Source organism: Sinohyriopsis cumingii, chromosome 6, assembly GCF_028554795.1.
Source record: "Sinohyriopsis cumingii isolate HCF-2022 chromosome 6, ASM2855479v2, whole genome shotgun sequence".
NCBI classification, from domain to species: domain Eukaryota; kingdom Metazoa; phylum Mollusca; class Bivalvia; order Unionida; family Unionidae; genus Sinohyriopsis; species Sinohyriopsis cumingii.
In genome coordinates this window covers 32,474,273-32,492,075 of record NC_142966.1, presented here as the reverse complement: position 1 = coordinate 32,492,075, position 17,803 = coordinate 32,474,273, and the positions used below count along the sequence as shown (strand labels likewise).

Genomic DNA, 17,803 nt, shown 5'->3' with positions numbered 1-17,803 from the left:
CTAACCAAATCTTGTCAGCACCTAAAAGGGTTAATAATGTTCATGAAATGATTTTATACCTGTTGGGCTAAACTTGTCAGTGACTGTTCTGGTGGCCTAAGTGGTTAAAGCATCTGTCTTGGATGCAGGAGGTCACAGCTTTGAACCTTGCTTAAGCCATACCAAAGACTTATAAAAATTATACTAGCAGCTGCCTCGCTTGGTGCTCAGCATTAAGAGGTTAGTGTTTGGACTTTTTGGCCTAGTATCAGGATAATGTGTCAGGATGGGACATGTCTGTAGCATGATGCCCCAGTGCTAGATACCACTATAAACTACCACACTGCTGAAATCATAGTGATATGACTGAAAATTTGTTAAACCTTTGTTAAAAATCCAAATCACACACATACACACTTGTCAATGCTTTAACGACTCTGTTTTTGGTCATAAATGAGTATATATCAGGATCTCGGAGAGAGTATGCATAGTTTTGACTTCTTTTATCATGATTTAGTTAAAGAGGTAAAATTGACATAATATAATGTTTGGGATGTAGTTTACATAGGCATTGTTCTTACAATATTACATAAAGCAGCTAAGTGTAATGGTCTGATGTTAAGACATGGAGATATATTAGGCACACTTGAGTCTCTTGTTTTCACTGTATCAAAGAATTACCTTGGTTTGTAATTTATCTATTTGGTTTCATTTCTAATAATAAGTATATTTATTCCAGACACATTTGGAACCTCCATGCCATTTGGTATGTATTTTAATTGGTAGCTCAAGATATCTAAATTTAATACATTTGATAATTTACTCCATTGCTTGAAATGAATTATATTTTTTATATGTCATAAGATGGAGTATACTTTGTTGTGATGTCCATTCATCTGTCTGCTACAGATTTCATTTACAAATAACTCAATTAGCCCATCATCTACAGTTATTGAATTTTGTGAATGGCTTGCAATTTGCCTAAAGGAAGTCTTAGTGGTGTTTGTATTGATAAAAATTTTGCTGAATATTGTTATTAACTGTGTACTGAGAATATTGTTTGAAAAAAAAATGTACCAAAATATACGACTTATTGTTCGTAGTTGAGAATGTTGTGATGTTGATTCAAATGTCTGGGTACTATCTGTTTTTTGATGAAAAAGTTAGGAATATACCAAGGTTTTAGTTACAAACGTTAGTTTGCTATTTTCTATGTAGTTTTTGGAGTGTTTTCTATTTTTAAAGTAGGATCTATGTCAGACACAATGTTTTAAGCCCATTTGTGAGTTATCGAGTGATCGGTGTATTTGAATTGGTCTGTCAGCTGAGATGTGATCCCTGATATAACTACTTTGGACCCATTTACCTAAAGCCAACAGTTGTACTTGAATTGGTCTGTCAGTTGTATGATATTAATGTTTGTTATAAAACAATATGAAGCTTTTATTATATCTTCATTTCCTTTATAAAACATTATTTGCCCCAAACCCATACACCCATACATTCTGTCATGAAAGTTTTGTATCAGTCATGCTCTACCATGATTCTCACTATATTTTTGAGGATTGTTACATAATGTGGCCAGTTGTTCTGGACCCCATCTTCCTCTTTATCTGAACTTGCAACTTTACCAAAATTTCTAAACATGCACATGGCTTGCAGGAACTGAAGCGATGACATTTAATCCCAAATATTAGATTCTAAACATTTTGTACTCCACCCATTAGGCCTTATTGAACAGCTGATAACTGCTATGATGTGCAAGTCTTACCTTGTGCATGTCTTACCTTGTGCATGTCTTACCTTGTGCAGTATGCAATTATTTCCTTTGTTGTATGTCTGTTATCTCCTGTTTTTGCAGGATTCACTTTGTATGATGTGGGTTTTTTAATATATCTGACAGTTTCAGTAAAACATCCATCAGATTGTTGTGATTTTGTTTCTACTTTTGCATATTTGTACACAGAATAATTGATAATGGAGTGCTTTGTAGAATCTATGATGTCTTAGATGCAATGGCTTACATGCTTGGAGCATTGTTTCTTTATAATGTTGCTATGATAATCAATTTTCTGTTAACAAACATGTTTAAAGGTAAATACTGTAGTTTGACAGTAATTTTTATTAGCATAATATCTGTTTATCAACCTTATGTGCAATGCTGTGTAATGTGCTCTAAAACCAGTTCTCATCAGCTGTATTTTTATTCCTAGCTTTACCATATTAGAGTAAAACCCTGATACGTACCTTAAGAAAAAGACTTAATGGAAAAATTCTACAACACAGGCTACATTCAACAGAGATGTCTAAATATATAATTTACTGGGCTAGTGTATATTCTGTATCCATGATAGTTGTATGCATGTTCATTTACATGCATGTTTACTGATTTTGTAAACATTTGATGGTAGTTGAATAAATTAAGCTTTTTATATATGTAAATGACACAGTTGTATATATGAGCTGCATCTTGAACACATATCTTCTACTAGGCAATGTCAGCAATTAATTCTTTGAAATTTGCCTTTAAGGAATTGGCCATTTTTGTCAAACGTCATAGTTAATTTCTAGTTTTTATTGTCTTGTTTTTAATTGATATTTTGTACAACAATTTTTATAAAGACTCTGGCCAAAATCTGTTAGCGAAAAACTCCAGTAAGTTACTTAAAAATTAAACCTGTACCAGTACATGTTGCATCATTGAAGAGATTATAGTTATCTGAAATTAAGATTTTTTGTTGTTGGTGTTATGAAGATTACATTGCATTTGCCATTTTTTCATGGTTCGTTGCATAAGGAGGTAATACCAGTACCTTTCCTGCAAAAACCACGGGTACATCTGCAGGATTTGGTACACCAGGATTTGGATCAAACACTCCAGCCCCCACTGGGGGCCTCTTTGAGCAAAACACTAGTTCGAGCACTGCTACTGGACTGTTTGGAGGTGTCCAGCAGACTACTACTTTTGGAGAGAATCAGAACACAGGCCTTTGTAAGTAACGTTGCATGTTACCTGTAAAAGTTGTTGGTTTCTTCATCTTTAAACTTTAAGATAAGAAAATTTGTATTTACTATATACTGCATTTTTTATGGGAAAATATGAACGAGTTTTTCAGATGGAATACTGCACGACCTTGGGAGAGCAGTATATCCATCCGACAAAACGAGTTCATATTTTCCCATAGAAATGCAGTAACGTTTTTATTATATGCTCATTTTTCTTATTCTACCTAAGGCTTAATTATATAAACAAAATACACTACAAGAAACAAAGTAACTGAATGTATGCTGTATTCCAAACTAAATACACAAGTGCAGATTCATCATTACACAGCAACAACATTATTAATGCGCACATAACACAGCCCAGATAAATTTGAACTTAGTCACGTGCTAGACATAACTTTTGAAAGAAAATGGCTTTTTGGTCTACTTGAAATTGAAATTTAGATTGATATTGTGAATGACTGCACATTGCAACAACTTTTCCATTTGATCTGGAATGAATAGATTTTGGTATTTTTGTCAATTCTATGAAATGTTGTGATTATGGACTGGATTCATCTCTGCAAATTCTACATGAAATACAATGGATTGAAATAGCGAGGGAGAAGTGTGTTGACATCTGCAAGTGTGTTTCTGTTCTGTCATTGAATATTTGAAATCATAATGTGAGAAAAATATGAAGTCTTTGAATTGCAATTATCAAAAAGACACTATGGAATTTAATGTTTATTTCATTTTCAGTTTCATAAGGCACAGGGACTCATATCGTTGCTTACAATTGACCTGTCATACAAATACTATATAATAACTAGTTATTATATAGTTTATGTATGACAGGTCAATTGTAAGCAATGATAAGAACCCCTGTGCAGTAAGGAGGATGTAATTGCTCTTGGAATATAGTCCAAATTACAGTACAATTTTGAAATGTATAATCAAGCTTGAGAACCCATGACATAGCTCATGTAATTCAGATTTTCAGAACTAAGAAAGGAAATTCAGGATGTAAAACTGTAAGTATATTTTTTGCCATTCTTATTACCAGCTAAAGAAGACATTTTATGCCTAGTCACTTGCATGTTATTTGTAGGTATCCAGCAATTTTATGAAATCTGGCATCCCCTGCCTAAATCCGAAACATTGTATCAAAAAAGTTAACATGGAATGTAGCAAAGCAGCTGGTATGTGGCAGTCCACGAAACATCTGCTTTAGTTCATTCAGAAACAAATGTGATCAACCAAAACAAAAACAGCCTACTATGTGAGTGTACATGATTTGTTTACAAAAAGTGATGGCCATCTGCGTACATTGTTTGTTTACAATAGAAAGTACACTGTAGTTCCTTTATGAGTGCAATATGAAGTTGCACGCAAGTTCAATATCATAAAATACTGAATGATTCTGACAATGCAAAGTTAATGAAGGAAACAAATGAGCATATACCAATGTTGATTATGGAATTTACCCAATTATAGTGTTGAAAATGTCCCATTTATTGAACCCTTGACCTTTGGATTATGAATCTGATGCTCTGCTAAATGAACTGCCATGGCTTCACTATGTCACGAACTATGAAACCTAAAGCTATGACTGATTGAAATAAGAAAAATCCACAACATGGCTCTCCAATTGTATTTATATCATCAATTTCATTTGAACAACACATACAAATTTTGCAGCATTCAGGAAAGAAAACTACAAGTTCCATGAATTGTCCTCCTTGTAGAGATCATAATGAAAACATGGACAGTATTTGAATCAGAAGGCAAGCTGAAGCCATACAAAGCAGTCAGAGAACAGTTTAGTATGAAGTTATTTTCAACATGGGAATTAATCCTTGTTATAGGTACTCATGTAGCAGTTTCCTATGTAATATTTCATTACACTGGTTCAGTTAGATCAAAACAGGGCTTGTCCTTGGTCAGGTTCACACAATCTTGAAAATGCTTGAATTTTGGTGGTTGCCTTGAAAAATGATTGAAATTTGAGATTTGGTCCAAAAAGTACTGTGAAAGTTCTTGAAAATGCTCAGTAGTCCTTGAAACATTCTTGAAATTTAAATATTTCATTGGAAAATTGTAATTTACTGATAAAAAGAAACATTGAGAGTTCCATAGATAAAGTGAGAAACTCATTTGTCCTAACATTATACTTCCAAGTTGGGTTACTTACATATTCAGCAAGACTTTATTTGTATGTGCTTGTTAATTCTCAGCTTTGTTTGGGATTATACCCTTGTGATGTTTAACTGAATGGATGCTTTGGCCTGTGTATTGACTTGATAATTAAGGCTGATAAAAAATGTCATTGTGTTTTCAAACATGTTTACTTTAAGCACTATATCTGTGTAAGGTGGCCAAGTAATAAACAATGAGCTATGTGTAGTCATTGTCATAAAATAAAATTGATGTAGGATTGATAGGTGAAACTACGATGTCAAGAGTAAAAGAACAAAGATAGTGAAGCGTCAATTGTAGGAATGAATTTATTGTATTTGATTCAACATAAAAACAAACTCTGTTAGAAACTCCAGCAAATAAGATTATTATCTTCCAATCTGATGCAGGTGAGGTGACTGCACACATGCACCCCTCCACACACATCTCCAAATCCGTTAAGCAAAGCAGTGTCTTTTTATTGGCTTAGGTGAAAAAAGTGATTTCATGTCTCAGAATGAAATATTTCTGTGTGAAACTTTGTGGACTTTTCACACATTAGTTTATTGCGTTTAGACAGTTAATTATGGTGAATAAAAAATATTTTGTAAACAATTTCTTGAAAAATGCTTGAATTTTTTGATAAAATGGCTGTATCAACCATGGTATGTTCACATTGAGGCAAAGTAGAGTAACATACACTATTTTTCTAATTCATACTCAATAGTGAAGATACTGTTTTCAGTATTTGGCTCAAGCTCAACTCCCAGTGCATCAGGTGGCCTGTTTGGTCAGAATAACCAGTCGACAGCAGCAGGCCTGTTTGCAACACCTGTCAGCAATACTGCATTTGGTGCAAAGACACCTGGATTTAGTGGTGAGTCCAGTTTCAGGGCACATATCAGAATTGTTGTAGCCATCTGTCTTAACTTTACAGAACGATATCATCTCACCTGTATTATTATGGTGAGACATAGGTATCACTTTTCTAGTGGCATCCGTAATGTTAATTGTTTTAAAAGTCTGATATGATGAGGATGTGTCGACATACAAATGCAGGTGAGACACTGGGTTCTCTGGAATATGTTTTTGTTTTTTATAATTGCTTTACTATTTCATTGAGAAAGCTCTGGCATAAAGATATGTGTGTTTATTTTCTGTAGTTGGTGACTATAAGCTGTTAAAATATTTTTCAAGGAATTTATTTTTACTGGTATTAATGTCTCATTAAAATCATTTGTCTTACAGTGTGAACTATGATTGTAGATATGTAGATAATATCTATGATTTTGAGATAATTATCATACTAAGAAGGGAAAGAAGATATTTTGTTACAAAACATATGTACATGGCATGGTGCATTTGGTAGTGAAATGTAGAGAAAAAGCAAGTGACTAATAAATACAATATAAAAATTGCACACTGAAGGAAACCATATTGAGATTCATTTGTATAATGTATATTTCAATTTTTACACTTTTCTTCAGCAGGTTTTGGTGCTAATAATAATGCAGTATCCACAGGTGGTTTGTCATTTGGAGGCCAGAGTTCAGGAAGCTCATTGTTTGGCCAATCATCAGGTAGTATTGGTTGGACATAACAAATACTCAAATAATGCATATAGTTGAAGTGCAGATAACACTTAATGTTTTTTGGGGGAGAGGAGGTCATCGTTTTGCTAAGCATATAACATTTTCTGTCACTTGCCTTGAATTCTAAAGATAGTAGGAAAGGAAAATACTATTTTTTTGTTGCAGTTTGGTCTAAATTCCAAACTGCAGGCATAGGCCATACTAAAACATTTCCAGGGTCTGCATGTGTGCTAAAGTTAATCATGGCAGTGGTCTTGAGTTTGCATGTTTTATCTGCAGCAATGATATTAGCTTATCTAGCCATAAGGCCAAGTAACGTATCACTGTGCATCTGTTCTCCATTAGTCTGTCATCTGTAGGTCTGCCTTGATCTCCCTAACTGATAAATGGTTTCAAGCACTTGACCAAGGTAGAATAATAGGATCTGTATTTGTAGATTTCAGGAAAGCTTTTGACATGGTGGATCGTGAAATCCTTTTGAAGAAACTGAAAGTATACCAATGTAATGAAAGCACAGTTAGATGGTTTACTTCATATTTAAGTGAGCGAACACAATATGTTTATATAAGTAATGTTCTGTCCAAATCTGGAACAATTAGATATGGGGTACCACAAGGCTAAATTCTAGGTCCATTACTTTTTATTTTATTAATGACCTATCACTTTTACTAAGGGACTCAATATCATCTAAAGATCTCTTTGCAGATGACACAACATTGTCAGACATCCAAAACACAAAGCATGAACTCGAAATTTCTTTACAGAATGCCATAAACAAATTGGGCAACTGGTGCACATGCAATGGCGTGGTGGTAAATACTGTTAAAACTAAAATATTACATATCTCAACATGGCGAAAAAGGACAAATCTTGATAGTGATGAACTATGTCTGACATGGAAGAATAAAAATTTGCAAATGGTCCGTCATGATAGACTACCTGGAGTTTTGGTAGATAATAACCTATCATAGACTTAACATATCAAACATATCAGTAAGAAAAGTAAATTCAAGTTTATGGCTTCTCAGTAGGATAAGATATTTTCTTCCTGAAAGGCACAGAAAACTATTTTATAACAGTTACAACCCTATTTAGACTACTGTAATACAATATGGGGTAATTCAAAACATATCAAAGCTGGCACATCTTCAAAAAATAGCATTTGGGCTAATACCAATCCAGAAAGAAAGCAAGGAAAATTTAGCTGTTAAGTTAAGAATATTACCTATTAAAGATGGAATCCATTTGAGAAAAGCCAAATTAATGTACAGGATATACAATAATAGTGCTCTTGAATATTTACAATCACTATTCCACTATAGGCTACCTGGCAATACTCCCCACCTGTGATCCATGTCTACCAAACAGTATAAAATTCTCAAACCAAATAAGGAATTATTTTAAAAAGGTTTCTAATACTGGAACTTTGCTCTGGAATAGTATTCCAGCTGAGAGTAGAAATCACCACTCTATTTCCTTCTTTCAAGCCCAATATATCCAGTGGCTTCAGAGTTGCAGCTAAAATAAATAAATTCCTTTGTATGATGGCCTCTTGGTAGTTTAGTTCTTAGCTAATTGTGTTACCCTCATTAAATAAAGTCATTATTATTATTATTATATTTTTTATTTTGTCTTGGTCTTTGAGAGCAGAAATCAGTTGTATAATAATAATAATAATAATAATAATGAGCATGACACAATTAGCTGAAGAACTAATCCACGTGGCCTTCATACAAAGGAGCTTATCTATATTCAAATGCAACTGTATACACACACATGCATACCTATACATATTAGCATGTATATGTATAGTTAAAGAATTAAAGATAGAAGATGACAGTAGGTTTTATTTGAAGCAAATTAAAGAGTAATTATAAAACAAGGTTATTTTTAATAGGTAGTATACACAACTAGTTGACAGCAGTCATCATCTAAATAAGGCTATTTTAATTGGTAGTATACACAACTAGTTGACAGCAGTCATCATCTAAATAAGGCTATTTTTAATTGCTAGTATACACAGCTAGTTGCAGCAGTGATCATCTCAATAAGGCTGTTTTTAATTGCTAGTATACACAACTAGTTGTCAGCAGTCATCATCTGAATAAGGCTATTTTTAATTGCTAGTATACACAACTAGTTGTCAGCAGTCATCATCTGAATAAGGCTATTTTTAAGTGCTAGTATACAGAACTAGTTGTCAGCAGTCATCATCTAAATAAGGCTATTTTTAATTGCTAGTATACACAGCTAGTTGTCAGCAGTCATCATCTGCTTCATAGTCTGACCAACCATTAAATATTTTGTTTGGAGTCCTATAAACCATTTTTCTATGCATTTTTTGGTCTCAGACTCACTGATAAAGGGACTTCAGTTTCATTTTCTTCAGATGGTAGCATGTATTAATAATACTGTATCTTTTTATGGTAGTTCAGCTGACAGTAATTTTGTTACTGTCTAAATTTTCCATATTTGTCTTCATTTTCACAATTTTCTGTTTCTGTAGTATTAGCTGAGATTTAGTGCACAGGTCATACATTAGACTAGTCATTTAAAGACAGGAGGTTTGGAAGGTCACATGTAAAGATGAACTGTCAGTTTCACAACTGATTGGTGATTTTGCTATGAATTAAATTGTATGTACTGAATGTTTTTAGCATCGTATGTGGTATATACTTGTTATTAGAAAGTACTTATTTCATTTTCTAGTTTCAGCATTTTGATTCTTTGGATCGCTAGAAGGCTGTAAATTTACAAATTTCACTAGTCAGTTCTAAATTGTTTTGCTGCATATTTAACCATTTTAGTCACATCTTGCAGCATTGTAGAGCAACCAAAATGGTTCAATCTAAACAGGCTAAACCAGTCAAACTTTAGAGAAATGCTTGTTAGGACATGTGCTATAAATTTTTTTTGTCTTGTGTGGATCCCCTAGCAGCAGTGTGGATTCCTTATCAGCTGGATGGAAAACAACTATTTTTTTCCCACTTATTTCTTGAACATGCTGAGCCAGGTTTGATCTCACTTGGTACAAATATAATTTAAACATGCTGTCAAAATTGTTTCCAGTATGATTACCCATAGCAAAGGTGAGATTTCATAGCAAACATGGAAAACCTATTGTAAACTTTTTTAGAATGACATAGTTAGGTATAAGCAAACTTGGTACGAATCTTTCATGGCACATGCTGTATTATTAAATTTATCCCTGAATAAACCAATGTTTGCCAGATGAGCAATGTTTGGCTTTTTTTGGCCTCTTGCTGTCATAATGTTGTCTTGATAATTGTTTTGATAACATGTTACAATGTTTTCTTTCAAACTGGTCCACGTTTGATCTTGCACAAACATGTAATTTTGATTCCACTTTCTTTCCTTGAATTTGTTGAGATTTAAAATGTGTATTTCCCTTACCACAGCCATCCTTAGCCAAGTTGTTTTGCAGAATGTTAACTGTACATTTCTGGTCAGCTTATACAATTCCTTTCATTGATTTGTATAATCTGATAACATACCTCCTCTGTGTTAGAATTTTGTAGGGCAAAAGGAAAATTTACAATGGAACATAAAAAATGGCTACTTCATATATTGGAGCATGCTTAGTTTTCTTTTTAGATTGTCTAACCCGGCTGTAGAATGTCCATCATATTCCATGAAAAACGATGGAAAACGCTGGAAAATTCTAGCATGGAAAACGCTGGAGTATTTGGACTAATATTCCAGCCTCTGTCCAGGGTTGGCTGGAAAACCCTGGACAATTCTTGCATGGAAAACGCTGGACAATTCTAGCATGGAAAACGCTGGAGTATTTGGACTATTATTCCAGGCTATGTCCAGGGTAGGCTGGAAAACCCTGGACAATTCTAGCATGGAAAACGCTGGAAAATTCTAGCATGGAAAACGCTGGAGTATTTGGACTAATATTCCAGCCTATGTCCAGGGTAGGCTGGAAAACCCTGGACAATTCTAGCATGGAAAACGATGGAAAATTCTATCATGGAAAACGCTGGAGTATTTGGACTAATATTCCAGCCTCTGTCCAGGGTAGGCTGGAAAACCCTGGACAATTCTAGCATGGAAAACGCTGGAAAATTCTAGCATGGAAAACGCTGGAGTATTTGGACTAATATTCCAGCCTATGTCCAGGGTAGGCTGGAAAACCCTGGACAATTCTAGCATGGAAAACGATGGAAAACCCTGGACAATTCTAGCATGGAAAATGCTGGAGCATTTGGACTAATATTCCAGTCTTTATCCAGGGTAGGCTGGAAAACCCTGGACAACACTAAAATTTAGCTGAAAATTGTTGAAATATTTTATGAAAACGAGATTTTTAACAGTGATGCAACTTTTATTTGATGATAATTTCAAGAAGAACATGATCCAAATTACCCCAACCAACTCCTTGTATTGACTGTGATGTTTAGTAACTTTTAAACAAGGAAACAAAAATTAAAAACTATACTTGTCACTGGTAGCTTAATAGGTTGTGCACTAGTATTCAGTAGACAACATGGCTTAAGTTGTCATAAATGTCGCTACACTTCTACTGGTGACATAAAATCCAGATTACTGGCTCCTTAACATCATCCGAGTTTCTAAAAATATGTTCTCTTACTCTAGTTATAGTTTGAATTTATTCTGAAGCAATCTTAACAACAAAATAACAGAAATTCACGTTAATTTCTATCTCAATTTTAATTTAAAAAATTTAAAATATTTCTTTTTACACGTGTTTTTTCATAGTTCATTCACCACATTTCTTATTTTTCTGTTGTCACCACTGGAGTCTGTGGAAGTGATGGTACTCTTGATGGTTTAACCAAATCGCAAAGCTTCTGTCTCACCATCACCTCCCCAATGTTATACTTCTCCTTCATGATTTCTGAAATACAAATCATTGTATATTAATGAATCGAATCAAGCAAGATTTCAAATTTATTTCAATCCCAAAAATATATATATATATATATATATATATATATATATATATATATATATATATATATATATATATATATATAGAGAGAGAGAGAGAGAGAGAGAGAGAGACAGACAGAGACAGACGCACAGAGAGAGAGGGAGAGAGAGGGGAGTGAGAGAATGAGAGTTATGCCTGAAACATTTCATGCAATTACAGTACTTTTACAATCCCTGAGGTTGGTAATTGTAATGAGGCACTTGGCTTGATGACTAACTTGATAGCCTTAAAAACCTGTGGTTTCCATCACAAATTAAACTGGCTAGCTAACTGCTCCTGTGGCCTAAGTCTAAGTGGTTAGAGCGCCTGCTACGGGTGTGAGAGGTCACAGGTTTGAACCCTTAACCGAGTCATACCAAAGACTTATTAAAAAAATGGTACTATTAGCTGCCTCGCCTAGTTCTCAGCATTAACCCTTTACCTCATGCAAGCATCTTTTGACGCCTCTACTCCATTCACATGGAAGCGCCTTTTGATGCCTACTGTAAACATCAGCCATTTTAAGCCGGTTTTCATAGCGCCACCTTCGGGGAAAACCCCCATTTAGATACTACATTCATTTCTGTGAATGACAATTACATCAGATCACGTGGTCACTGTTTATGCCCTGGTCGATATCTGCTATTTAAAGTAACTGGGTCATAATCTCCACTCTCCGAAATGGAGGTCACGGATTTCATTCAGTACTTACGAAGTTTTCACGATTAGAATCAGAACTACGAAAGATTCAATAACTTAGGTAAAGGCTCTGATATTGATGCAGGCAGCAATTAGTTTTCATAAATTATCAAATTCAGATGACTTAGTGATGTAGATGCAGACGACAAATTGTAAATTTGAAGTATGAGAAATGGCAGCTACGATTGGTCACGCGGCCTCCCTGACATGACGGTGAATGAGTCCTCTCAGGATTTTAAAGCACGTAAAAAATTCTTCAGTGAAAAATAATTACGCAGCTATAACAATCAGACTTTTAATCTTAAATTTTTCCACACATAATAGATGTGTATCAAAAATGTAAAATGGTTACAATTGCTGTTTAACATAAAATACACTACATTGCTTAACAGTTAACAGGCAGGCCTATGCGTATGGAGTCGAATAGGTAACAGGTGCTCTATTTATAGCATGCTGCACTTTGTAATTATGCTCTATAAGGTAAACGGTTAAGAGGTTAGTGTTAGGACTGGTCAACCTGGTGTCAAGATAATGTGAATGGGTGGGAGACATTATGCTACATGTCTGTGGCATGATATCCCAGTGCTAGACATCACTATAAATTGCCACACTGCAGACATCGTAGCGATGTGACTAAACATTTGTTAAAGCTACGTTACTAAACATCTGAATCACGCACACACAAACTGGCTACCATATACATGCAGTTGTGATTATACCATTTAAACTGAAAGTAGATTTACATTGTCCATTTGAATATTGCCTGTCTACACTATAATATTTCAAGTAGTAGTTGTGTATACGTTTAAATTTCATAATAATGTTCCAGCCTTAGTTCATAAAAAAATTTTGTTACAATTTGGCATATATTTTGTCATAGGTTAACAAAGTTTAAAACGCATGGTTAATAATTTAAAATATACCATAAATTATTTGAATTCTGGACTGTTCTTGGAGAGGTGGCCTTGTGTGTACTTATTATTGGCTCTTGCCCCAGTTAGTGTCTTGCCAATATATTCACCAGAGCTGTACAGCATTCTGAATATTTATTTAGCAGCTTTGTTAAAATCCAAAATTTGACATATTTCTGCCTCATGCTGGGTGTGAAAAAAAATTTAATCCAAATTTTCACCATGATGATTCATATGCACTAAGTTTCTGATATATTTACTTATCTACATACACAACTCCAGGTTACAGCTAATGTTCTAGACATTTGAATTTGAAACAAATGTGGTATTACCTCTCGCTTGCTTAATTCAAATTAAAAGATCGAAGAATTTCAATGAAGCTGTCGCCATCAAGTTGTTTACATAACTGTGCCTTGCCACTTTTTTTCTGAAATTAAAGGACACAAACTAAACAAGTATTTTTGGTGAGGAAAAATGATAATCATTTCCAACAGTTTACAACTGTACATTCTTATTAATTATACAGTAAGTTACTATTAAATATTACTGAAATGGCTGAATATAAATTGGATAGTCAGAAACAAGCCATAATCTGAATTGAAGATTAATTGGAAAAGAGATCTACCGGTATATTTCCGAGTCACAGTCTAAAATTAATTAAAACAAATATAACTTATTGCTACAAATAGCACACTGTCTGGAAAATAATAACGAAAATGTAAAAAATACAAATACCAGTCAGATCATTAATAATATCAAGGGTCAATAAAATTTAAAGTGAAATTTACAATTTGGAAATGTATATTCGCAAGGCCGGCACGTACCAACTTTTTTGAACGACAGACACGAGATGACTGGTCATTGTGCATTAGGATAAGTAAAAAATGTTGCCAAGTATGTAAACAAAGCTTAAAACATAACACATACCTTTCAATATCCTTACAAGTTTGACGTTTAATTTATCAGTCTTCAAACAGCATGAAAAAAAGAAATTGTTCCATAGGATATATTTCGTAATAGCTTTCCGTAAATTTACGTCACGCGAAGTCTTTCGCGGCTAAGGTACTTGGCGGCCGTGCAAATAATTTTGCTACAATTGGACTGAGTAATGACTTACCTGCTATTTTCGCAATAATACACTCATGGTATCCCTTGAATCCACGACAAACCGCCATCACTTTCTCTCCCGTGCGATATTCCTTCATTTCTTTTCGTGGCGAGCGTACATCAGCCATACAGATTATGCCTCCCTGAATGGGACGATCATTCACCCATATAACCAGTGATATTTCTGGTTCAGTGGTCATCTTAAAATCCTGGGATATTTTATATTATACAATTTCAATGACACTCCAATCGAAAATTGCGCCCAAATTCTAGACTGGTTATCCAAAGCGTATTTCGGTGCCAAATTTGGAACCAAAATTTACAGAAACGGTTTTTTTTTTTTTGTTTTTTTCTTTTTACAGAAAATTTGGTTCTAACGCATGAAATCGAAATATGCCGGCTTTTTCAATATAGTAATTGGTTAGAAAAAAATAAGTTCTTAATTTTATATCCCATCATAGTCAGCTTCATCAGCCATCATCATACGGAACAACCTCGGCTATTTCTGCGTGACAAAAACGTGACTCCGATACGTGAAGGCGAATACTTGACAGAAAAATCAGACATTTTGTTCTCTTTTGATTTATGATTTATCTAAAGAGTTAATATCTATACATCGGATACCAACGCCGTGATTTGGATATGTTGGGGAATGATTGGTTTACAGTAAAGTGGTTTTAGAAGACAAAGTTTACGACCAAGAGGCAATATCGTGTCGAGGTGTGGAACACAAATGGAAAGACAGCACAAATTGGACACCCAAATATTATAGGTGAGTATGAGATAAACGGAGTCTCGACTTTATCTCGTTTGCCCAAGTATAAACTGACTATATGATTAACCGCCCAACACTATATATGTATGACTGGTAATTAAATTGTAAGCAAGTATTTCAATAAATGTGAAAAGATATACAAGGTCAAAAACAAGTTTCCTTTTGCACCAGTTGTAAAATTAGAGTAGGTATTTTTGTTTTTCAGTATATATGTATATATAACTTTCAAAGCAACCTAATTTGTGGAATTTTATTTTAACAGCCATAACCTTTTAATTGTCAGTCTTGGAAATGTTAACTCCAGTGATACATGTAAGCCCAAACAGGGACTGCTCTGGTATTATGATAAAGTTGTGAATTTCTTGAGTATTTGTAGATCTAGTCCAAAAAGGTCTTTAGGTTACTGCTAAATTTTCAGACTGCTACATATATAAGTAAAATCATAACTTAAGTAACTTAAGTCCTGGAAAAAGAAATTTTGAAAAATTTCACATTAATCTTAGCAAGATTAAAATGTACACAAGTTTTACCATGAAGATGATTTTTGAACGATATGTTAATGTTTTAATCAGTCTGACTGTACAGTCTGTAAACGTTTTAATGCTGTTTGTGTATTACAGGTACTGGTGTTCAGGACAAAATATATAAGCAGTTTGAAGTTAATTCCACAAAGTCCATTCCTAAAAGCACTATGTACTGGAGGAAGAGAAAACAATGGTAATTCCAGGAGTAATAGAGAGTTTTTTTACATTTTAAATAATGTCTGCAGCTGTCTCCCACAACAATGTTTATTTGTGTGAAGATAAGCATTATTCTTTATACATTTGTTCTTACCTAGTACATTCACAGCTTAACATGGCTCATATCTTAAACACAGTTTCATTATCATATCAATAATTTAAGGAATAAACAAATTTCACTATACAACACTAAGTGGAATTTTCAGAGTTCAACAAATTCTGAGTATATGGTGAAATCATTCAGTATTTACAGACAGAATATTCAGTGTACGTGTTTGAACAGAACATTCACTCTGTATGGGTTATCCAACACACCATACACAATATATGCACAATGTACACCATATTTAACCAAATCAGCCAATTACAGAAATTCCAGGAAATATCTGATCAGTATTGATTCTTGCAGAACAAGATATAATAATTTATTGTTATGCATTGTCATACTTAAGTTTTTAATTATTTAAAATGTTAAATATAATTTTTACTTTCATTTTTCTTATAATGCCCTAAAATGTTATGAAACTTGAGTTGTTTTTCTGAAAACATCACATACATTTATGAAGTGTATGTTGTATCACATGTACTTTGTATGATTGAGTATATTATTGTGTATCAATTACTTGTCATTTACATGCATTCTTTGTGTATCATGTTTGCATTACCCATGTTTAAATGATGCATGCATTAACATTGGATTTGTCAAACTAAACTACTGTAACAATGTAATATTAACTGTACATATTCAGTTCCCACAACAAAACAATAATGTTTGAATGTTAAGATTTTAATATGAATTATACATGTTCACTAAAATTTGTATTTCTCATTACAGTGTTGTTGATCTAGGTGAATCCAGTTCTGTTGGTCTTGGATATTATGAAATTGGTGACTGTACGTAATACTAATCTTCAAATATAATGAGAATATCAACAGATGAACCAACTAGATATGGTGACAGTGACATGAGTTTTTCATCTGACTCAGAAGAAAGTATAGAGTTTTAATCAAGTTCAGACAATGAACAGTATCATCAGGTGAATGAAGCAACTCAGTCTTACCCATCTCATGTCACAGATCCCCCACTTTATGTCATAGCCCCATAACAAGATATATATTGTAGTGAAATCACAAAGTCTGAACATGTTATTGTCCTTGGGGCTTTGCCAACAAGACATAATTTGTCAGATGCTAAATATGTGACTTTTTGGACTTAATTCAGTTGCATCTTCCTTCAGCAAACACAGGATTGACAATTGTCAAAGATTTGAAGGAAAAATGTGAATTCAGTAAGGAGTATCTCAAATACAATTTTTATGGTGGGATCTGCAAAATATTGTGCTCTGATAAAGAAGAAATGTGTGAAACTGGGGGCTGTACAGGTGTACATAACTAATAATTATGAGCAAACATCTCTTTGGAATGAAGTTGGCTCTGACAAGAAAGAAGACTTCCTTTCATCATCAAAAATAGGATCAAGTGTCTTCGAGAACCTATTATTGTTGTTGAAATTGGAAATGCCATTTATGGTACTGTTCTCCCCAATCATCATGAAAAGGACTAAATGGCTCTCACCATTGCACAGCAGAATTTCATACTTATACACTGTAGTGTCAAGCTCGAGTGGTGAACAGATTTGGACATATTTATGATTTTATATGCACCAGATATTTTCTGGTCAGGATTTAACTAATTTTTCAGGATATCTTTTCATACATGTATAGTTTGTGTTACACCAACATTTTTGTATAGTGATGTTCTTTTGATAATGAACATTTAATTACATATGTGGTACATACAATAAATGATGTACTACTTCAACACTTGTAGTTTGTTTTTTTAAAGCAGGGGTCAAATGTGTGTGTGTGTATGGTTTA

At 33.8% G+C, this 17,803-nt stretch overlaps 1 protein-coding gene and 2 long non-coding RNA genes across 11 annotated transcripts in view; 2 read left to right on the top strand and 1 right to left on the bottom strand.

The window, feature by feature from the left end:
• LOC149796585 (uncharacterized) overlaps positions 1–17,803 on the top strand; it is a 130,612-nt gene that overhangs the window by 20,175 nt on the left and 92,634 nt on the right. For 8 of the 9 annotated variants that reach the window (XR_016421723.1, XM_089961310.1, XM_089961308.1 and 5 more), the window contains 4 exons: positions 719–745; positions 2,777–2,971; positions 5,888–6,019; positions 6,630–6,722. Coding sequence is in view for 8 of the 9 variants with exons in the window: in XM_089961310.1 (XP_089817436.1) it covers positions 719–745; positions 2,777–2,971; positions 5,888–6,019; positions 6,630–6,722 (447 nt within the window). In the remaining variant the exon portion in view is untranslated. The remainder of the gene's footprint in view (positions 1–718; positions 746–2,776; positions 2,972–5,887; positions 6,020–6,629; positions 6,723–17,803) is intronic. The other variant, XM_089961309.1, reaches the window with a different exon arrangement.
• Positions 11,065–14,744, bottom strand: LOC149796588 (uncharacterized). The gene is made up of 3 exons (XR_016421721.1): positions 14,422–14,744; positions 13,637–13,731; positions 11,065–11,619 (listed from the first exon to the last, which is right to left on the bottom strand). It is a non-coding gene; the product is annotated as an uncharacterized LOC149796588 (long non-coding RNA).
• LOC149796587 (uncharacterized) lies at positions 14,863–17,747 on the top strand. Its single transcript, XR_016421722.1, has 3 exons — positions 14,863–15,183; positions 15,807–15,903; positions 16,762–17,747. It is a non-coding gene; the product is annotated as an uncharacterized LOC149796587 (long non-coding RNA).